This window comes from Plectropomus leopardus, chromosome 4 (assembly GCF_026936395.1).
Source record: "Plectropomus leopardus strain MGB_pleo_1.0 chromosome 4, ASM2693639v1, whole genome shotgun sequence".
In the NCBI taxonomy this organism is placed as follows: Eukaryota; Metazoa; Chordata; class Actinopteri; order Perciformes; family Serranidae; genus Plectropomus; species Plectropomus leopardus.
Genome location: NC_142179.1, coordinates 17,992,520 through 18,016,130, shown reverse-complemented (window position 1 = coordinate 18,016,130; position 23,611 = coordinate 17,992,520). Strand labels below are relative to the sequence as shown.

At 38.8% G+C, this 23,611-nt stretch overlaps 1 protein-coding gene across 2 annotated transcripts; it reads left to right on the top strand.

Annotated features, from left to right (window-relative positions):
- The first annotated feature begins 12,191 nt into the window (after positions 1–12,191).
- LOC121945031 (G protein-coupled receptor-associated protein LMBRD2B-like) lies at positions 12,192–23,200 on the top strand. 2 transcript variants are annotated; one of them, XM_088076680.1, is made up of 18 exons: positions 12,192–12,346; positions 14,327–14,544; positions 14,788–14,897; positions 17,079–17,177; positions 17,288–17,455; positions 17,574–17,784; positions 17,939–18,013; positions 18,161–18,265; positions 18,364–18,547; positions 19,570–19,751; positions 19,958–20,091; positions 20,282–20,387; positions 20,516–20,613; positions 21,267–21,370; positions 21,601–21,647; positions 21,925–22,033; positions 22,414–22,507; positions 22,620–23,200. In XM_088076680.1, exons 2-18 carry the CDS (start codon positions 14,371–14,373, stop codon positions 22,681–22,683), a joined length of 2,064 nt encoding a protein of 687 aa, XP_087932806.1. In that variant the 5' UTR covers positions 12,192–12,346; positions 14,327–14,370; the 3' UTR covers positions 22,684–23,200. The 2 variants fall into 2 exon arrangements, with proteins under 2 accessions (XP_087932806.1, XP_087932807.1); XM_088076681.1 differs by lacking the exons at positions 12,192–12,346; positions 14,327–14,544; positions 14,788–14,897 and adding an exon at positions 16,051–16,075.
- The last annotated feature ends 411 nt before the right edge of the window (positions 23,201–23,611 follow it).

Genomic DNA, 23,611 nt, shown 5'->3' with positions numbered 1-23,611 from the left:
GTAAGGAAATGTGCGCGTGTGAATGTGGGTGAATGTGTCTGTGAAAAAGTAGGGGAGAGAGGTTGAGTTGCAGGCATCCTTTCTGACTCATAGCAAGGGAATCCATGTTTGGCAGAGATGTTGTCCACACACACGCGCACGCACAGTATTCCATGCTGCATCTGACCTCAGAAAAATTACATAACCTCGGACTCTGGCATTCGTCTTTTACACCAGGGAGGAGAAGAAATTTCAAGAGTGACACCGCCAAAGAGTTTTGAATACATTAACAGTGGCTGCACTTGCAGCGTGTAGAGGGAGTGATGGGGAAAGTTCACTCACGGCAATGAAACATTTTTTCTTTGAGCATTTCTAAAATAAAAAAAATCTTTCAAATCTGCAGTAACAAGCCTACTGTGTCTTTTATATGATATAATTACTCACATTAATCCACAGATCTTGTTGTGACTTGCCTGTTCTCCTTTTGCAGAGATAAACAGTTGTTTGCAATACTTTTAAAAAGAAGTTTTCTATTTAAAGAATTGAAAAAGTCTGTTGATTTAATTATAGTAAATGTGAGTGTTTTTGGAAAAAGAATTTGCTGATAAGCATTGAAAGTGTATTTTCCGCCACTTTTGTTGGTACAGACCCAATGCCACTGAGATTCAGGTTTTGGTCTGACACTGAAACAATTGAACCCTTATGAAACCAAAGCAAACTGGCTTGATTGAAGGCAATGGGCAACAAAAAAAGAAATGGCCCAAAATAAGCAAGAAATGTGTTTAAACATTTTTTTTTTAACAAAATTACCTGAAAATTAGGGGGAATTGGGGGGGTTAAAAAGGCCAACAAGACTCAATGAAAGTACTAAATACTTAAATGTAATACTTCTGCAATATATTTTAATATGTAATGATGACATTTACAAATATAGTATAGAACATTTCTTCCCAAGTAAATACTTGTGAAAGGGGTCTGAAAGCAGCACAACAAAAGTGATGTAGCTCCAGGTTTGAAATATTGGCAGAAATGGTATATTATATTGCTAACATTATATAATATTCACATTTTTTATAGTGTATTGTAGTGTATGACCAGAAAATAAGAATTGTTGTGTTTTGGTTGCCTTAGAATGAGCCGTTTATACACAGCATGGGTCCTCTTCTACTGAGTCCTCTATGCTGCTTCTACAGCGGCCCAGGACAGAGAAAACACTGGCCACTACATCCCATACACTGGACCTTTAAGTCTGAAAAAAAAGCTTGAGCACATGCTGCAGAACAACATGTTTGCAATCAGGGAGCAAATATTTTCAAACTGTAATCATTATTCATAGTATAATGGAGCAGCAAAGGAAAGCACTGAGCTGTCGGTGAAATCATCGTTCCTCTGAGATGCTTGGATAACCATCATTAGCTCTCAACAAACAGGCAATTACTGTCTGAATAGCAGGGAGAGAGAACATGTACTGTGTTATCTTCCCCTATCATCCCCTGGGCCTGGGAGACACTGAACAGCTTCTCTCAACACTTCCGTCTGAGAAGTTCAGACTGAGCTGCTGGATTTTTAGTGCACAGACCGACTATCATTGTCAGTGGCTGCAAATCCCACGACAACACTGCTCTTATGACATTTTATTTAGATAAACAGATGCTGATGAAAAGAGCATGAACATCCATATTGGCTCAAACTGGCAACTCACTATCAGAGCTGTATTTGATCTACGACGATGTCATTATTATATAGATGTAGCCCTAATATATGAGGCTGCTCATGTAGCAAGTAAATATAGTGGGGCGGCATAGCTAACCTGTCATTCATTAATATTCTTGTGTCAGTGTTAAAATACCGCTGGTGAAATCTAGAAAATCATTAAATCATGAATGACTGGTATATTTATTTATATTTATTTAGGCTAATTTTACCTAATTTAAAAATGACTATACCCATATTTTGCCTGCATCATCTGCTATTTGGATTTTATCCACTTATATTGTTAAATTGTGTTGCATATTCTTAACTTGTAAATGTTTAACCATATTATGTGCCTTTTTATCGTAATGTTGTTTGTCTTAACCATTATACATACTGTATCTAGAAAATATGTATTAGAAAATGCATATCAATATACTGAGTCAGCTGTAACTTGTACTGAGCAGTGTGAACAACTGACTGAACAAACAGCTGGCTCATTCTGCCACTTATAAGGTACATGTTTGTCTGTGGAGCCACAAAACGAAAAATAGCACTATCAATGACCTTTATCCACTGAAAACACATGCTAAATGCAAAACGTGACTAAAATCTATCATATAAACAGAGTTAGAGAGTTGTTCTACCTTTCCATATGTGCAAAATGATGCTGTACTACAACTTTGTTCCACTAGAGACACAGGAGGAACAGTAGTAGAGGATAGATGGGTTTTGTCTGGTGTATTTTTTCAGTGGCTGTAAAAAAAGCTCTGGAGCCGTTTTAAACACAAGGCTCACGGACATGTTGCAGATTTGCTCAGGGTTTTTCTGGTATTAGGAGATGTAGTAGAGTTTTGCTGGGGGTGGTGAGTGAGTTGTTTGATATAAATTTAGAACAAAACATTGTCACGCAGGGTGTTACTAGAAGCGTATCCACTGTGTCTGCTTATTTTAGATATCTGAGGAACAACTAGACTAAAAATAGCCAACACTTTTTACCGTAAGCAGTGGTACAACCATGTGTAAGTGTGCCCTGCAACATTGCAACATTTCTTTGCAAAAAGGATTGTTCAACACCAAATCTGAAGTATATATATATTTACTCATAAGGCCCTGACACAGCTGACATGGTTTTATGTTTTTAATGAGGATTTCAGAGTGCCAGCTGCTGGCATGGGGAGTTATTTCTTTTCACGCAGGCCCATAATGTACTAGTTGTCTGTAAGTTGTAGTATTTGCTGGGTTTTCATGTACAACTTTAACTAATGTCTTGCGATTTGGGGGCTATTTCTTGCCAAGTTGCTTACTGCCTTTTCCTTCATGTTTTCAAAAGTATCACACCAATTTTCTCAGTTTTTTAAAAGGGTTAAACAGCCTTTAAAAGCCGTCTGAACGCAGCACAAGAAAACCGATGTCAATCCAGGTTTCAAAGGGTTAAACAAGCACCAGTTAAAAAGCAAGGGTTGAACAGGTGATCCAGGTTCAGGGGGAAGTCTGGTGGTATTTGGTGGACAGGTGGAGAGTGGCAGGACTGGAGGCACCTCTCCCGCTGGCTCTTCTTATCAGTTGATTTAAAATGGCCAGCTGAATAAATAGCGGTAATGATGGAGTAAAAACTTTTCTTTCTTAAGCAGTCTATAAATCATTTATTTGATAACTGTCTCTATTCAGAATCTGATTTGGTCAGAGGACTTTTGTCTGTATGTGTATATATTTTTGTCAGAAACAACCACTGTGTAACTGCAGCCTTCAGGTCAATGATTCTTTCCAACAAATTCAGAAAATCTCCAGAAAAATACTGTAAAATCATCCCTGGATATTGTGTGTGTTTGACACCAGTACTGACAGGCCTAATTTCTGGCTTTCTCATCATTAAACCTCAGCTCATCTGGAAAGCTTTAAATCTCTGCTCCTCACCCTCACCGCTGTGACCCACATGGCATCTGTCGCACAGCTATCCCAACAATCAACAACAGACAACAGCCTCCTTTGTCCTGCTGTCCCCCTGCGAAGCGAAGGATCGGCTGATGGGGTCAGCTGAAGAGCAGAACTTGTAAAGTGAAGAAAGGAGAAAAGAATCAGGCGTCCCGCCATAAAAAGTGCAGAAACAACAGAGAAACAGGTGAATGGGACACATTGCCATGGATACATGGCAGAAAACGTGATGCCTTCGGACTGTGTATGTGTGTTTACTTGTGTTAAGTACACTGTGGGGACAACGGGTTTATCATGGAGATCCACATATGAGGACAAATAGCTGTTGGTCCTCACCGTAGCTTGACATCTTGGAAGACAGTTTTCTTGCTGAGATTTACTGTAGATGAGACAATTGATACCACTGTCATATGTGTGTATGAAGCTACCGCCAGAATGTGGCTAACTTGGGAAGGTAACAGATAGCCTGTCCAAAAGAAACAACATGTCCCCCAGCACTTTAAAAGTTCACCAATAATCTGTGTTGGATAGTAGTGAACTAGACTATGTGTAATTAATGTGGTAGGCTAGTTTAACTATAATGGGGGGGTAAACAGCTCCCCAATTTTAAAAATCTGCTCAAAATGCACCACCAACATTTGTGAAAGTATTCATAATCATAAATAAACTTAACAAAATGCAATTATTATTACTTCTGTTTATTGATTATGGTTTGCTGCTGTTCTTCATGTGGTTTGTCCAACTGGCATCATACCTCAGTAAAAGCCATTGCTTGAGGGATGAGGAAGAATCAGTGTTGAGCATGGTATTGTCTCTCTTTTTCATTTCTTTAAAAAGTGGAAAACTAGAGTGTGATATGAGTGTTGTGTGGGCGATATCACTGTCTGATGGTATTGCTTTTTTAAAGTGTTAGTACATCATAAAAAAATGATATAAAACAGGTTGTAAAAAATAAGAAATATCACATGACAGAGTGCTGTTGTACTGAATATCATCACAGCTCCTTGAGTGTGATTTTGCTTTTATAACAGTTCAGCAAGCATCATTTATTAGTTAATGGTAATAGGGGACAACAGATTATGATTTGTTTGTTCAACTAATCATTTTTTTTGGCAAGGCAGACACAAATAGTTTTGCAACTGCAGGGAGTCTCAGCTGTTGTCTAGCAAAACAAAACTTTTTTCCTGCAAATTACCTTGCGACATTGTTTTAGTTAGGTCTGAAATATGTTGTGTGTCTCTCTTGAGTTGCCCAGGCGAGCAGGAAGGATCCTTACCGGTTTATAAGTGCAGTCTGCGCCGCCTCACTCGGCTGAGGAGACTTTGGTTAGTGAAGGGAGATGACAGGTCAACCCGAGGGTCCCTGCCGGGCAAATATCTGCCAAACATCCCCGTCCCGGGTTTAAAAGGCTCCTCCTCTCCGCGCCACATCTTCGTAACGTAGTTGTACACAGTCTTGAGGCACCACACTGGGTTAGCTAGCTAGCTAGCTATACTGAGGCAGCTAAGCTAAAAACAACAGCGGGTAACAGGTCCTCACGTCCGCGGGAAAGTCCTCACGGCGGCTTGTTGAAGAAGTCCGCTGGTACCAATGTAGCCGAGGGTCCTGTGTCCACCTAACTGGATAACTAAATAAACAAAAAACGGGACGGAAGACGGTGTGACAGCTCCAACGGCAACTACTGCCCTTTTAGTTTCCTTAACCAAAACTCGCACACATGCATGAGCCCCAAAAGGAGTGTAAATTCCCTCCCTTACTTTTTTGCTGCTAAAGAGCAACTCCAGAGGGCCACAGAGCAGGCCTCCAGAGCAGTCTGTTACACTACAGTCCACAGTGACACCAGATAACTACCCATCGTTAGTGTAGGCCTAATTAATGATTGAGAGCGGAGTGATACATGCAGAGTTAGAAGTCCCACTGCTGTTGTGCTGTATGTTAGGTTAGCACCATAGACTGTACTCAGGAATGCCTCTGACCAATTCAATTTATTGGTCAAACCTTAAGTCATATAGTATGGCATTTAAAAAGTAATAAAATAAAACAGTCATAAAATAGTCACAGCATGTGCACTTTTCCTCCGCAGCCCTCAATCATTTACTGGTGTCATAAAATCACACTTAATCACCAAAACTTTGAGAACTTCCTAATATTTTTCTTAAAAATGATCTAAAATTCTCTGCTTAGCTATTAAATTTTTAAATATTTATACTGGAGGGAAACTCATTTATAGCTTGCAAAACTGTGCTTTTTAAAAGTAGTTTCTCCAGCACCGCACTGTTCTTTAATGATTTATTTCAAGGTTAAGACTGGTCAGGGCAGAGATGGTATGAAGTAGTTATAGTTCAAGTAAGGGGAAGTCTCCAAGGAATAAAAGTACAACAGTGGAATATCTTCCTAATCTGTTCATTGATCCCTTTGATATAGGTCACAGAGACTATATATGTGACATTGTTTTGTCTCTCTGTTTGCAATAAAAAGTTTTTCTTCACTGTCCTCTCTCTCTCACTCACCCAGCCATAGATCAAACAGATTCTTTGCTCTTGCGTAAGAAACTGTGAGTTTAAGAGACCGCAGGGCCTTGAATACTTGAGAAAGAAGGCTAGTCTCAGTTCTGTTAAATAGATTACAGGAGGAATGTGGAACAAAATGGATCTCTGTTTTTCTATCCTCGTGCAATAATCTGTTTGTTCATTGTTGAGGGTTGTAGTCATATACATTTAATGGTATCACATGTTCTGTTGGGATTTACTGTAAAGGGATCAAGTGGAGAATCAGATCATGACAGACAGGCAAAGACATTAAATCCAGCATTTGGACTTTTTTTTGGCTTCCCTTAACCCTCTGAAACCTTTGCAAATTGGTGCAATTTCTTTCAAAAACATGTCACTTTAACAAGACATGACTCAAAAAATAACTAAAAATTAGCACAAAAAAAAAGAAATTACTCCAAAAAGTTAAAAAGAAAAAACCCCAAAACATTTAAATAATGACCTTAAAAAAGTGCTGAAATGAAAAAAAGAATATGCATTTATTTCATATATTTATGATATTTCTTTCTGTAACATAATTTATATATAAAATTATTATAAGTAGATCCGTTTTTTCAGAATTATTTGCTAATTTTCTAATAATCCTCCCTTCTTTTTTAAAACAAATTTTAATGTAATTTTCATGACACCTTTACTATCTTTTTGCAATTTGTTGGTCATTGCCTTTTCCCCATGTTTTTGAAAGAAATCACAATAATTTGCAAAGGTTTCAAAGGGTCAAACAGCTTGTGAACGGTGTCTGAACTGATGTTTATCCAAGTTTCTAAGGGTTAAAGAGGAAATAATTGATGCCTGTTGCTGATCTCAGATTACATAAACATTCGTTGGGAGATTTTAGGTACTTTTATTTTGGTTGAAAGTGAAGAAAATGAGGCTGACAGTTGGCAACTTCAAATGCTCTTGTACTGCAGGATATGATGTCATCAGCAACTTATAGGCTTACTGGCATCACAAATGCACATAAACAGGTACACACAGGCCATATCCTCAATCTCGGGACCACTGAGTGTGTGCAAACTGCTTTACCAGGCCAGTCGTTTCAGATGGGAGTGGTCCAATCCCAGGGGAGTGATGTATCCAGGACAGGTTATAAGATCTGCAGTCTACAGTGGCCCTCCAGGGACACACAGAACTGGGGCCACATTGTTCACCGGCATCATTGTGCATGAGGGTTTCCCATGCGATCAAATGTTACAGACTTCAAACCCAGGGGTCTCAGCGCACTCGTAGCTGTTGTTCAATGGGCACGATGGGAGACGAGCCTGTTCACACACCGTTTCTCACTGATCTGAATGAGGCCACACTGGACGACGTCCCAGAGGCTCGTCGTCTGGATGTAGAGGATGAGGGGAAAGATGGTGGTGGGGAGTGAGGGGGCAGAGGAGGAGATGCTAGACACATAAGAATAACTTGTGCTGAAGTGTGAGGAGAATGAGAGTGGGCAAAGTCAGCAGAAAAGACGAAGTCTAGACTCTCAGTACCAGACTGAGCTCAGAGGCAGAATTAAACACACAGGAAAACAAGCTTCCCCTGCTCAACAACAAGGAACCCCCTCTCACACACACCCCTGATGTAACGGAGCAAAATGAGACAACTTTGAAAGCACAGAGGACAGAGTTTATGTTCTCAAGGGTTCCAACACATGATGTTATTTTCATAGATGAGAATACTTTGCTCACACATTTTTATATGTTGCATCCACCTGCTCCCATTTCTCAAGTTGGGAAATTTTTCCCTGGACTTGGGTGAGTTCATGAGCTTTAAGTGGTAATGTGGAAACTACATGGATGCTATAAAGAAGATGTGGTGTATTTTATTGCTCAGAGCATTTAGACAACAAGTTGATAACAGTTTGAAGCTTTATATTACAACATGATTTTGTTGCTGGACCAGTATCCCCCAAAATACTTAAATATTGCTGTACCTGACCAATGCTAATGATAACTAAGGATACAAAATAATATCAACACATCATCAGTATTGGAAGATATTGCCTGTATAATGAAATATTGGAATCGGCTAATATCGGCCAACTTCCCCATACATACATACATACACACACACACACACACACACACACACACATATATATATACCAACAATTCTTTCTACAGTGCCAAATATAAAAGACTCTTGCATCTTGAGTATACATGCACCAGAGTACCATCTGCAGACCTACATCACCTGTGCCTTTAAAAGCTTAACAGGAGCCCAATATAGTGGGTTAAACTGAATCAAACAGGTACGTATATGCCTGGATAATGGGCAGAGGACACATGTGTAAATAATGAAATTAACGATGGCTGAATTCCATTTAGCTGCTTTGATTTCAGGGTCCTGGTATTGCTTGCTCACTGTCACACTCACGTGGACTCTGGAGTACAACAGAGCCATCATTAGTGTCATTGCTAACACCTGTGCTCACTATGACAGGCCAAGGTGTCTGCTGAGAAAGGCTTGTAGGGAATCTCTTACTTTTCTTTGTTGGGATGCCAGATGCTGATTGTCTTGGCGGGTGAAGCATTAATTACCTTAACCAGGTTCACCTGTGTCTTTACTGTAAGTGACATTTGTACTGCAGAGAGGCGACACTGCTAAACAGTGGATGGCTGAAAAGTTTGTTGCCTTGTTATCTCACCATTGAACTTCTCTCTATCCTATTAGCACTGAATCTTAGATAGCAGAATGGCACGAGGTTTGAGTTTCCCAAATAATCATTACCCTGTGGTGCCAAGGGGAGTGACCAGAAACCTGACCCAGGCTTTGTTAAAGATGTGTTTGAGGTGCTCAAAGATTTAAATATGACACCCCTCTTTATTGTTCCATAAACAACTGAACCAAAGAAGCCAGTATTTCAGTAAATACAAGATAAAAGTGATTAATGACAGTAGAATAAAAAGAGAAGACAAAGGCATAAAGGAGACACAGCGAGTGACTCGTCTAATCACAGTTCAGTTTCAGTCTCACCTCTGAGCCCTGCAGTCTAAACTCTTGTTTTTATTTTGGTTTTTTTTTACTTTTGTTGTACTGTTTTGTTATTGATCCTCCCATTAAGATTCTGAGTGTAATAATCACAATAATCACAACCACAATCTGCACCAAAATCATATTCAGCAGCATACTTACATTAAGTGCAATAATGCCAGTAAACATCATACTAGGGTTAGGCAATTTGATTTTATTTAGTTTGTTGGATTACGTGGGAAAATTAAATAAAGAAAACTTAACTGATTTGAATTTTTATTACTCAGGACCTGAGATAAGATTCAATCCAGCTTTATATTTTTATTGTTGGAATAACCAGAGGACATAAACTTGATTATTTTCTTATTTTTTATAAATATATAAGAAGGCGTTGCATTTGTCAATCTTTGTTAAAAAGGTAGATGCACTTGAGCTACACCTCTGCAACTCCCTCTGGTTTGCCTTTTGCTGAGCTGTGTGCTGCTGAGGAGGTTTAAAGACAAATTCATTATCTCCATCTAGTGGTAGAAACTGTTAAATAAAAATAAATAAAAAATACGCTAAATTCAATGCAGTCACTTTATTACACTTTACCTAATAGATAAGTTCATTTTAAAGACCATGTTTTCCAGTGCTGTGAACATGAGTGCCCTTGTGTGTGTGTGTGTGTGTGTGTGTGTGTGTGTGGTGTGAGAATTTGTTAAAGAGAATCGACAGAGATTAAGACAAAGCTGCATGATCTAAGGAAACAGGATCAATATGTATTCAACAATAAATGAGGGACTAAATCTCACTCACACAGCAGGTTTATCAATGAAAACAGTGAATAAAATGAGGACATTAGGGTCTGAAACAGTATACTACACTAATCTGGGATAGAGAGAAAGAGAGAGAGAGAGAGAGAGAAGGGGTTAAGGTGAGGATGCAGGCTGACAGATGGCCTCACTAAGCTGCCAATGCTTCCAGGTTTTATCTGCACCGTAACAGTTTGGATCAGGGCAATTATCCTCGTATGGCAGAAACAGGACGAAGGCAAAGCAACAGAAAACAGAGAGGAGTAATGTGACAGAGCAACACAGATACTATCAAAGCACGACTGATCTACGCTGAGCTTCCTCAAACAGCATCATGAATCAGATGGAGCTGGACGATCTTCTAGAGGACTGGCCGCAGTCTCTGGACATTTTTGGGTCAGTTTGGTTGGACGCACTCGCCGTGTCCAGAGTGGCTGAAAACTGGTCTGTTTGTTTGAATCTTGTAGAACATCTGTGTCTGGATCTGATGAGACAGATGGACTTTTTACTAGAGCACCGAGCCGTGTGCGTCAACCTGCTGGGCCCTCTGTACGCTGATGACCCATATGTGTGGATGTTCCTCCACAACTGAAATGGATTGAAGATGTCTTTCTTTCCTTCTGTTGTTGTTCAACTATGCTGGCTGGAAAACATTTAGACCACAAGATATCCAAACTCTCAATCACAGCAGACGCATCTTTTGGAGTATAGAGTCAGTGTCCACTTAGCCCCTTTAAGGTGCCTCTGCAAACAACTTTGTGAGTGACAGGAAAGGTGACAGCACTGGCATCAGAACAACTTCCAATTTTGATTTATTTGGAGGAAATGTAAGCTTAAAGAGCTAAATGTTTGACATATTCAATGGATGTTTCATATTTGATCTGCAGCCAGCAGTCAGACTGTTATTGTTTTTAATAATGCAGGACTGAATGACAAGAGTGTGTAAAAGATTAACAAGACAACAAGATTAGTTCTTGTCGGTTAAAACGTATGTGAACACGATTTGATTGTATTTGGTTTCACAGCACTACATGCTCATCTAACATGGCCACAGCAGAAATTCATCAAGACTGTAAAGCAATCATCTGTCGATATTTATACATTTTTGGCTGTGAATGACAACTGGAAGCAAATTAATTCAGCCTTTTATCTGAACTTAAAGCCAATTTGGAGCATCACAGGATGTTCTGTACTGTATGTATGTTTAAATGTGTGATGTCATGATTCAATGTGTGTGGATCTGCACAAGATGTTGCAAATGTTTGAACCATTGCAATAAAACACAACAATATGATAAAATCATTATTTAGTAGTTGGTATTTAGTTCCTCATTTTTGTCACTGATTGCCTTTATCAACATACATGGTATATCATCATGATCATCATCATCATATATTTGAACAATCTACACAATATATTTGTATATATGCTAATTTATACCATTTCTCTTTTTTATTTAATGTGTTTGCAGGGGACTCAAAAAGTCGTCTCTTACAACCTTTTCTCTTGTGCACTCTGTATTTTACTCTTTTCTAGATGTCATTTAAAATGAATAAAAATGCCATTTTTGCTTATCAGTTTACACTAAAGAACCCATAACGACAAAGTAAAATCGTGTTTTTTAAATTTGGAGATGTATATAAAATAAAAACTGAAATATCTCATTTATCTATCATTTCAAGTATTGACTCTTTAGGCCTGTGGTGCATCCTGTTCGCTTCAATTGTCCCTGACCTGTCTAGAACTTAATTGGAGTCCACCTGTAACAAATTACATAGATTGGACAAAGTGTAGAGAGGTGTGTGTGTGTGTGTGTAGCTCTATATATCACTTTATTATTGCAACTTTTAATTGTGTGCCTAATTCATGTATATCGGCCTGCTGTCGGGTAGCTTGTGAATTTCTCCTTGTGGATCAATAAATTAACCCAGAATTTATTTGTTGATTATATTTTGTAACATTAATCCGAATTTGGAGAGTATCTTAGGTTATCAAATAAATGTAGTAAAGTCAAGAAAATGACTATAATCTATTTGCCTAAAGTAAAAAGTAGCACAGAATATAAATACTTACTTATATGGAAATATGTTGCAAGTTTATGAGTGCTTCACAACCTTAGTAACTGAAGTTGGTTACTTTCCAGCACGGTTTAAATATAGGTTACACTGTCACAATATTTTGCAATGTGTTGTTTGGCGGCACGATGCCGGCGGGGGTCCCAGTGCTGGTTTCCTGTTTGCAACGTCATTACATGCCTACATTACCCAGAAGTCCTTGCTGTGACAGCGAGAGCGTACGCCGTGTGGCTGTAACGTAATGTAGTTTCAAAGGTTGTGTACATTTGTCGACTCCACGTCTGAGGAACACGATGTGACAGTAAAATCTGGTAGTTTTCCGCTTTTCGAGCTTCAGTCTGAGAGAATGAACTCAAAGGTAAGCGTCGCTCCCGGTAAGTAACGTAAACACGGACTGTTTGTCCACCGCGTGAATCTTAACGACGGCCTGGACCAAAAAACAGAGCGGAATGTAGCCCTGCTTTATTAGACATTAAACATGACTACAGTGCATGAACGACAGGAATAAATGAAAAAAAATGTTCAGCTATCTTCACAGCTCAACGTTTGAAAGTAAAATAAATGAGATAGTTGCTCGAAAAAAGGGACAGCATCGCTGTAACAGCCTCCAAGTAGCCCACAGAATAAAGAACCGTTTTTTGTATGGACATTTTGAACCACACCTTTTATATTACTGTCACCATTGTCAAACAGTATGGTCACCAGAGTTTGACCATACTGTTTGTTTTCATTGTTTGAACGTCCCATTACTAGATTTTAAAGGAGTATAGTCACCTCTTTATAAGTGCAAATTATTTATATTTTTATCTATCATTTTTAAAATCATGCTATTCAAATTTAGGGTTGAGGAAATCATTTCGGATCATTCTAGGCACATTTTGATATCAATTAATTTCTCAGTAACACTCTTGCTTGAGCTTTGTAAATCAGTGTAGTGAACACACAGTCTGCATCAGCTGTTGTCACAGTTACATTGATGTTGGTGGCGCTGCACTTTAAAGGTCCAGTGCAATTTTAGAGGCTGTATTAGCAGAAATGGCACAATGTTCCCACAGTCATGGAAACCTGGAAAAGTCATGGAATTTTGTTATGTGTAATAAAATTAATATTTCAGGGATTACATCCAATGTAATGTAACCTTTTAGCTGTTGACATAAGGCAGCTCTAATATATGTTGAATTTGCACTGCTCAGTATATTTTTTCAGCATCAACGCTACAATGTGCAATAGACGCATCCAAAGACATAGGATATCAAGTAGGGCAAGTTAACTAAAACACCTTATTTCTGCCTGATACAAGCAGAACACGAACAGTTTTCACTTTCCATGACTAATAGTTGTCAAGCCTTCCCCTATAAGGAAGGTTATGTGTATATCTGAAGTAGTGTGGTGGCATTTATTATGGAAAGCGAGACTGTCCTGCATGTGTGTAAAAAAGTACAGTAATGAGGTTGACAAGTGTTGCAGACGCAGTAAAATGCAAGCTTTTCTAAAACAGAAATTTTCCTATGAGTCCTTGAAAAGACATGGAAAAGTTTTGAAATTTTGCCCATAAAAATGTGTGGGAACCCTGAATATATTGTTTATAACTATGTTTTCATTTCTTTACAATCACTTTAAACTAAGAATTGATTTGCTTTGGTTACCTTAGAATGAGCTGTTTATATCTACAAACATAGCAGGTCCTCGTCCACGGAGTCTCCCATGTTGTTTCTACAGTAGCCCTGAATGGACAAATCCAACACTGGCTCTAGATAGGGCCATTGGCATTTTTGCGTTGGCCACCATAGCTCTCTAACAAACAGGAGAAATTTCACATGGCTGAAATGCTGAACCTCACCGCTGGATAACAACAACACAAATGCAAGTTTAAAAAGCTTGCACAACATCATCTTATAACGCTATAAGAGTCTGCCAACAGATTTTCACATTTAACAGATGTTAATGACAAGTCTGTTTGAAATATAGTAAAGGTTCCGAAAAAACAAACAAACAAAAAAACAGCATTATTTGCTAAATTTGCAAAAATAATAAGCTATAGGCACCCTGGCTTTAAGCTGAGTATCATCAGGATGAGAAATGCAAGATTTCTGATATGTTACATATTTTTTTTTAACACCCGAACAGACATTTTTTTTTTACCTGTCTCACTTTGTCATCTTTTTAGTTTTTACCTTATTTTTTATTTCACTCCTCCTGCTCTCTCCCTCCTCCCCTGCTTACCTCATGGCTGTATCTTGTATGTGCTCCGAGTGTTCAGGTCAAACAGTTACTCCCGGCAGATAGGAGCTGCTATCTAATCGGTTTGTTTCTGTTTATCTCTCCCCCCCTCCGCCAGTGTGCCATCATGAGTTCTTGACGTCTGTTTGCTAATTCATCACTATGAGTGGTGCTGCGCTGGCTGTTGTGGTCGTAGTTGTTTTCCTGTTGGCCCTCTACCTCCTCCATCGCTATGGAGATCTGCGGAGGCAGCAGCGGATGGTCCTGTTGGGAACGCTGCTGTCCTGGTACCTCTGCTTTCTCATCGTCTTCATCCTGCCACTTGATGTTAGCACGGTATGTTTAAAGTGCTTGTCATGAGGTCTTTTTGCCTTGGTAACAGTAACTGTTTCTCCAGATAAAGACAGGATTAACAGGATGTGAGTTTGTTTGTGTTTCTGAGAATATTCTGTGTCTGTGTGAGCGCTGTGTGTTTCTTTATCCTGCCTGTGGCGTCTTACATGTATCAGTGTGATGTGATGAATAGGCTTCATCTCAGAGTGTCTTTGCCTGACTGTGTAAACTCTGCTCCTCTTTTAGACCATCTACAGGCAGTGTATTCATGACAATGCAGACCACCCTACTCCTGTAACTCGAGCAAGACACGGTAATCAGACAGAAGACGGCTCCTCTGTTTATCCACCTGTCAGGTAAATGTTGTTTCTTAAGTAGCAATGATGTGTAGATGATGAAGAAACTTTTGCTGACACCAACTTGGTTGCATAAGAATCAGTTTATTACAACGAAGTTCAGCATCCACCAGGCACCATGGTCTGCCTGGGAGAGGATTCAGGATCAATGCAAATCTCTCTATCTTACAGCTCATGCAAGTCTCTTATATAGGTACAGGCATCAATACAGTAAAGTAAAGCAACTCCTCACCTGCTGTAATCAATCACAAGACCCCACAAATATGTCCTTTTTTGAAAGGAGCCTAATTCCATGTTATTTAAGCCTGGCGCCAGTATTCTGCACACTTGGCTCCCAGGCCTAACCATCCCTAGACCTCTGACCTCGAGGCCTCCTCGCCTGACCGAAATAAAAACCACAAGAAATGGAGCATAATACATCTCATAAATAAGATAATGTTTGATTCATTGATTAAATTAGCTAATTTCAAGGTAATTTTCCTCCAGATTGCGTTCCAAGGTCAACCCACATGATAGACAATTCTTTCAGCTCGCTGAAAGTATGAGAACAAATATTTAGTCACTGCATGTGGATTCATATGTAATCAACATTAAAGCTGCACGTGAGTTTGAAACGTTTTAAGTAGTAGAAGATGAGTTGATTTTTTTATTGTTTGAAATCACAGAAACTGATCCTGCTTTTATAGCATTACATTTGGCATAGGCTTTATTCTCAGCATTTTATAAACACTTAAATCGTATCGTTATTATTAATTCGACAAGGAGAGAGTCCACACAAGAAATTTTGTAAAAACACATATAATGTATTAAACCAGAGCAAACAAAAATGAACAAACCAAAACTAACAATGCAAGGTAGATATCTGCTAGAGGCAGGGAGAAAACGAGTCAACACCTGGGCCAGCTTTTACAGCTGGGAATTCCCAGGTGAGCGTAATCAAGCTAAACACCCTCCTATGTCGGCAAGCTGCCTGATGAGGCTGGCCATGTCAGCCTCCAAGCCAAGTGGGAGGGGCGTAACAATGTGAAATGCACTTCTGCTAGGAACAAACCTCTACCTGCCTCCAGCCCCAGAGCATTCAAATGAATTTTTATCAGCAAATGTCAACAGCCAGAGCACTCCACAAGGGCCATCAAGCTGTTATATTGCCTATATATCTACACAAACTGAGCACTCAGGTTAGGTTTCATTGTCAAACTTTACAGCGTATGCTTTTAAATCATGAGCTTTGGCCTTGCGGCCTTACTTGCTGTGGAGTTGAACAACATTTTTAAACAGACTCATATTGTACAGTGTCCAGATGTGGTCCTGTCCTCTTCAATAGAGTGTTTTGTCATGAAAGTGTCTCTTAGACCATAGATTTTGAACTTACCAAACTGGGTTGGATAACATTTTTAAGGGTTTAGGCTTCTAGCAACAATATTATGTGTTCTTGACTCAAAGGTCTGGATCTATTATCTAGCCATGCAGATAGTGTTATCATTTGTCTAAGTGTTGACACATTAATGTCTGAGATTTCTGCAATACAATAAAATATGAATGAAATGACATGCACAGTGCTCGCAGCATTAAAAAATTACATTTATGAGGTAGTCTTTTCATGAACAATACCCCCTTTAAACTGGCTCAGTTTTTTTATTGACACTACTAATTGAAAAAAGTATCCCTTTGTTAGTTCCTCAGTGGGAAATTCACTCTATACATTGCACACACGGCCGAAATACAACCAGACACGTGCATAAACAGTATCGATACACATGCACTAATGGAGAGATGTCAGGGCAGGGGAGCTGCCCGCAGACAGGCACCTTGAGCAGCTGGGGGTTTGGTGCCTAGCTCAAGAGGACTTTTGTACAGAAGCATGAACTGGTGCCTCTCCAGCCACCATTGCAGGCTCCATGTTTGGTTCATACGGGGACTTGAACAGGCCGCCTCCCTGTTACCCAAGTCCCCACAGACTGAGCTACTACAGCCCCTGTTCAATTTTTGGAAGAAGAATTGATAAAAAAAAAAATTAAATGTAGGATTTTAACATTTCTGACTTTGGTGAAACTGAGTGTTAGTATCCAAAAAGTCACTGTGGTAGACGGCTATACTTATCACTGCAGTTCAAAGTGTGTGCACTGTAATGACCCTGTATGCATACATGAACCTTCACATTCTTCAATGTGTGTGTCACAGTACACCAAAGGTTTGTGAGGAGCCGTGGAGCTACATCCCAGATGGCGTCCTACCAGTGTTCTGGAGAGTTGTATACTGGACTTCTCAGTTTCTTACTTGGTAAGATACTTGTTCGCACTCACACAAACCTTGACTGTAGCGGTTATTTTCCACCTTATACTAAAAAGACAACTGTGTTTGGGTGTATTGACTCGATCTTCTGTGTTCAGGCTGCTGTTACCCTTCATGCAGTCATACGCACGGGCGGGAGCTTTCTCCAGAGTTGGAAAGATTAAAACGGCTCTCATCGAAAATGGAATCTATTATGGCACCTACCTCCTTATCTTCATCTCTCTGCTCATCTACGTGGCTGCTCACCCACAGTGGGAACTGTCATGGTAAATCAAATGTGCCTCAATTCAGGAAGCATTGGACGACTTTTGGGCTAAAATTGTTCTTTGTTGTTTTCTAAGCGGATGTTATGTCAGTTTATTGATTTATCTGTCAAACGTGCAGGAGAGGGCTGCAGACCATCGGCATTGCAGCTGCTAACACCTGGGGCCTCTTCCTTCTGGTGCTGTTGCTAGGCTACGGCCTGGTGGAAATCCCGCGTTCTTATTGGCTCTCATCTTCCCATGGTTACCTGCTGGCCAAGACCTACTTCAAGGCTGCAAAAATGGCTACTGAGAAGGCATCCGCTGAGGAGAACCTGGCAGATGTCATGGAGGTGAGTTGCGGTGTGGGAGTGTGAAGAGATTGGATTCTAGCAGGTGCTAAATCTGAAAAAGTCGAGGGAATCTTTCAACAGGCTTTCCATAGTCATAAAAAATGGAACTTTTTATTCTTACTTCAACAAGAACAATAATATGTTGTATTATCAGGAGGTGGCAGGAGTCCATGAATCTGTCAGGCACAACCACTCACTCAGGAAGTGTGTGGACACCATTATTACAAAGGTAAGAAATAAACGAGAACATTTGTTCATTAGATTGCATTTTAGAGTTTTTCTATTGATTTGCAAGTCCAAAGTTTAATGTTGCATTTACAGTTTTTATAGTCAGTTTCGGTGGGACAGTCTTCATCTGAGTATCATCTCATTTCAGTGTCCTGTTGTGTACCAAGAGGAGTTGGGAAGAAATGTGGAAAGCTCTTGTGGAGAACAGAATGTCGTTCCCACCAAAAGAGGCCTTATCAAGCTTCATAAAAAAGTAATTACTATTTTAACATTGCACTGTAAATTTAAAGGAACCAATGCAAAGCTGTGACAGCAGCATGTAAATGTGAATAATAATTATTTATGTTACAGGTAATCTCTGCAGTGCAGAGACACGGTCAGACTGAGGTGCAGTGGTCTATCTTGTTGGACCAGGCTTTTCATCTAGAGGATGTTGCTAAAAGTCAGAGCAGCCCAGTCCGACAATTCATCAACAACTCTCCCTCTGCACACCGCCATGGCTGGATCCATCAGTACATCTACACTCCCACTGTGGGTGAGTTTAGTCTGATCCAAAATCTCATGTTTACATATGGAAAGCAGGAGTAGTTACTCAAATGTTTAAGTGCAAAATTAAGTTACTTCTGATTTAGTGTTTTCATTTTGTGAGCCCTTATTTACTCCATTACATTTCAGAGAGACTTTGTTCTTTATTGGACTTTTCATAGCCTGCCAGTGTTTGTGCACTCTATTCTCAGATGACAAAAGATTGAAATCAATGACTTTTTGAACCAGCAACAGCAGATTTCATTTTAAAGCAGACAAATTCAATGTCATCTGAAAAAAATATTTAGAACTAAAACATATTTTTTAATTAAAAGAGAAAAGGCATCTCATGACCCTATTTTGAAAAACCTGCACCAAATTTTGACTTTCTTAGATTTAAAAAAATGTTTTAATTCAGAAATGGCTTTATGATAAATATATATATTCCAGTTTTTTTCCCAACTATCTAACTTTAATTAGGGTGGGTGTCACTACCTTGAAAAAGCTAATACATTTGAAATTATTTCTCATTCGTCTGTGTTAAAATTTAGGGTTTTGTTGTTGTTGTCAAAAACACAACTTATGGAGACACTATGTTTTAACTGTTATCTAGTATTATCTCTACATTAAAAGACAGTTATTGGCAAAGCCATCACAAACTCAAGATACTTCAGAATAGCTTTGTGTTTAGTACTTGGTATTAAAACTGACAATAAGGGGCACTCAGTAACTTACCTGGTAGATTTGGCGCCTCATGTACAAAGGCTATGTCCTTACTGCAGCGGCCATGGGCTCGAGCACAGCCTCGGCCCTTTGCTGCTCATCTTCCCCTCTCTCTCCCCCCTCACTCATTTGTCTATCCCATCAAATACAGCTGAAAAGCCTAAAAATAATCTAAAAAAAACCCAGACTGAAAATACATCATCTGTGTATGAATCCATACCTGCAGTATATGTCATGTGCAGACTTTTATGTACATCTAAAATCTAAAATGTCTGTACGAATTGGTGTGTTTTTGTGTGTGTGTCTCAGAGTGGTACTGGGAGTGTGTGTTCAGGCAGGGTTTCTACAGGCTGCTGGCAGTTCTCCTGTGTCTCCTCTCAGCAGCAGTTGTCTGGTCCGAGTGCACCTTCTTCAGCACCCACCCTGTCCTCTCCCTCTTCGCTGTCTTTGTTCAGGCGGCTGAAAAACAACACAACTACATTTGTATAGAGGTGGGCACGTACTCAGTGAGGCACACCGAAATGCAAACAGGCACCGCCAATCTAAGTTTTATTAAGCAGCAACACACTCAGCACAAACACACAGTGCCCGTTGTCTGTCGAGGTTTTCAGTTTTGACCATATTTCTGACGTGTATATTCGTGATGGTAATTCATCCAACACTGTATCCTTTCTGCTTGTTTTCTTCTCTCCACTAGATGGTGTGCTTTGTCAGTATCCTCTTCCTGTGTGTCTGCGTCTACTCCACAGTGTTCAGGATACGAGTTTTCAACTACTATTACCTGGTGCCACATCACCAGACTGATGCTTACAGCCTGCAGTTCAGCGGCATGTATGTTCTTCATAAAGTCTTTATATAAGATATTTATTTAGGTGAAAGAGACATCAAGAAACAGTGTTGCTCGTTTGGTCGAAACATCAGCAAAAACTCCAGCATTTTTTACTATAAACAAAATTATAGGATCAAAATTAAACTCTTGTATTATGATATCAGGTTGCTTTCATTTGTTTTTTCCTCTCAGGTTGTTTTGTCGTCTGACCCCTCCTTTGTGTCTCAACTTCCTGGGCCTGATTCACATGGACTCTGCCATCTCACACCGGGACAGAATACAGACATCTTACACCTCTGTGGGTCCCACACAAACAGACACCTATACGAACACAGGCATAATCATTTAAAATATATGTAGAAACGTAAAACTATCTTTACATTCAAACCTAATGGAGTGATGTCCCTCTTTCCTTCCTTCTTTTAGATCATGGGCTCGATGCATGTGCTGTATTTTATATCTGATGGCTTCTACATCTATTATCCCATGCTGGTATTGCTGCTCTGCTTTGCCACTTATTACAGGTAGGCCAATACCACTAACAATTAAACACCATTTTTTATCAATTTAATATAAACACCACATTCAAGTGTAGTTTTGGTTGTATACCTGTCAAGTTAGACCGTTAAGTTTGCCAGATATTTGCTTATTGTAGATATAGGCTATCAGTATAAATGTGACTAGATTTAGGTAATTAACCATTTAAGGTACTTTAAGAACAGTGTCCCCATTGTGTATATATTGATGTATGGTTATCGCTGTTTTAAACTCTAATAGTTATCAGTATCAGCCTAAAAAATCCAGTATCAGTCAGACTATGATGCCCACTTTATGATAATATAAATGTTGAAATTACTTAATATAGCTCTGTGTCTCCATGGTATGATTTAATGTAGTCTTGCGCATGTGTTGAGTGAATTATTATTCAAATGTTGGACAATATTTCTTAAAATATTGTATTTTTGTTGTACATAAAGATTTTTTTTACACATACAATCATATAAAATATATTTGTAGCTGTATCTTTATGGTTTATAGATAATTTGGCTAAAAAGATAATAATAATAATAATAATAATAATAATAATAATATTAAACATCTTGGAGTAGTAATCGTTATGGTTGGAAAAGAAAAAAAATGACAGTATGTTTGTAACTGTGTTTGTCTGGGTTTGTAGCCTGGGCTCTCGCTGTTTGAACCTCCTTGGATTTCATCAGTACCTCACTGACGATGACTTGACCTCTGACCTGGTGGATGAAGGCAGGGAACTTATTAGAAGAGGTAGTTTCATCGCAAATTAAATCACTTAACATTTCTAATGTGTCAGCTCAAAGATTTATTAAGCTCTTTAATTTACTTCATGACAGTCGGCTACAGTATCAGACTCAACTGATTATTTTTCCTCCCCTGCTTCTAGTGAATTTGATTGATTTTTTAAATGAGATTAAACTGGTTATTTCACCACTTCACGTGCTTTTTAACAATATGCACCACTTTTTGGTCTTTTGTAGAAAGAAGAAAAAGACAGAAAGCTGAGGATGGAGGAAATCAAAGATTGGTGATTTCTTTTTGATTTTTTTTATATCAAATGATTTCTCTTAAGTTTTTTTAAGCCAAGAAAATTCATCTAGTCTGTTGGCTCACTGATTACAATGACTCTAGGTGTCACATCCCCGAATGAGTCATGTAATTTATGAACAAAAAAGAAAATTTTTTTTTTTTTTTACAAAAATAAAGATTTTAAAAAGACTGTAGCACAACACTAAGAAATACCAAATACAGCAGTACGGATGCAACACTTGGTATTTATGTGCCTGTTTTGTTTTGGGTTTTAGGCCTGGAGGGAACAGTATGGAGTCCAGGGAGCTGCTGGTAGGACCAGAGCTGGTTACACTGAGTTGAAGGATAACCAGAGCAGCACAGTTACAGAGATCAACAACAGCGGTAGGGATTAGTCTGCAGTTTCAACCGAATTTTATTTTATTTTATATCATCTGTTTTTCTCATCACCAATGTTTTGGTTGACGTTTAGGTTTAGCACTTTGTGTTTTATGTTGTGTTTTATGAGTGAATTGTACTATATAAATATAGCACAATTATTGTTATTATGATTATTATTATTTTATTAATGTTATTAATAATAATAATAATTAATACTAATAGTCCTGAAAAAAATGTCTGTGTTGCTCACAGCTACTGAAACTGAATAAGACCAGACCTTTCCAACAGATATTAGATATTTTACTCCTAAACTCTAACTTAAATCCATCAAGAGGTCTTCCTGCTTACAGTCCACTGTGGATACAATGCTCTGTCTTTCTCAGTCGTCACATTCAGCAGAAGAGACGGGGAGCTAGAGGAGCAGCAGAGAAGTTTACTGCGAGATAATTCCAGTAATGAAGGTTCACCAAACAGAAGGTATGTTTTTTTTGTGTGAAATGCATCAAACACAGTGTTTGATTGAAGCTGAATAACAATCTAACAGGCTTCCTTAATCACTTAGTTTGTCTCTCTTTGTCTGACACCGTAGATCCAAAGGAGGACGTTACCTGTCTCTGTCACCTTCTGGGTCGGGCATCTTTGATGATGTTTGATAGACAGGAGACTCTGAGGAAGAGCAAAAAAAACAAGCCACTACGTGCTAGAACTGGGAAAAGGCACTCAGAGACTTACTGACAAAAGTCTGAGTGCCAATAATTATACAGTATCTCAGGAAATAAAGAGGAAGATCGTGTATCTGAGACGTACAATCAGTTACAGTCATTAAATACTGAAAGCGTGACTGATGGATGAACGTTATGAATGGCACAATTATACACTTCTCTTCACTGAGGATAATTGCACATGATAAATGTGGAAATGCATTGTTGTTTTAAAATTTCAACATTAATATTTGCATTACAAAGCTCACTGTGCAAACTGGGAAACAAAAACAAAATTAAAACTGATTCGTCAGAAGAGAAGATATCAACAGCCATGCTTATTTCTTGTGGGATACTTTTTGTTGGGAAAAGACATGACTTGTTTGTATGTAAAATCTACAGCCAGTTATTTTCTGTATGTTTTGTATATGTTTATGCTATGATAATGCATTAAAATTTAATAATTTTACCCCTTTATGCAATCTTTATTAGACCACAGATGACTTGGTATGAAATGGTATATAATATTCATTCCTATATTTCCATTAGTTTATAATCACCTGAAATAAAGAATTTTTATTTTAAAGTTTCCATAGAGTACACCAGGAATGAGTCCTAAAACCCAGAAATGAGTTAGCATTTCTGTAGTGTAGTTTGTTTATAGCCTAATATTCGCTTTTTACTTGTCACTATTGCATTTAGTCTTCAAAAACCCTAAAAAAAAGATGTTCATTTGTGAAGATTATCTTGCTGCTCATTTTCAGCGATAATCCAAGTCTAATGAAACATTCCACTGGCTTTTTGAGGAGGGAACCAAGATAACACTAACTTCAACTCAGCCTTCAGAAAAATGCCATCCCTGGGGCTCTAATGAAAGGTG

Excerpts from the sequence above, each read along its gene's own strand:
- LOC121945031 (XM_088076680.1), top strand. The coding sequence starts at position 14,371 with ATGAGTGGTGCTGCGCTGGCTGTTGTGGTCGTAGTTGTTTTCCTGTTG. Across the intron at positions 14,545-14,787 it reads TGCCACTTGATGTTAGCACG|ACCATCTACAGGCAGTGTAT; the intron begins GTATGTTTAAAG and ends CTCCTCTTTTAG. Across the intron at positions 17,785-17,938 it reads ACCTGGCAGATGTCATGGAG|GAGGTGGCAGGAGTCCATGA; the intron begins GTGAGTTGCGGT and ends TTGTATTATCAG.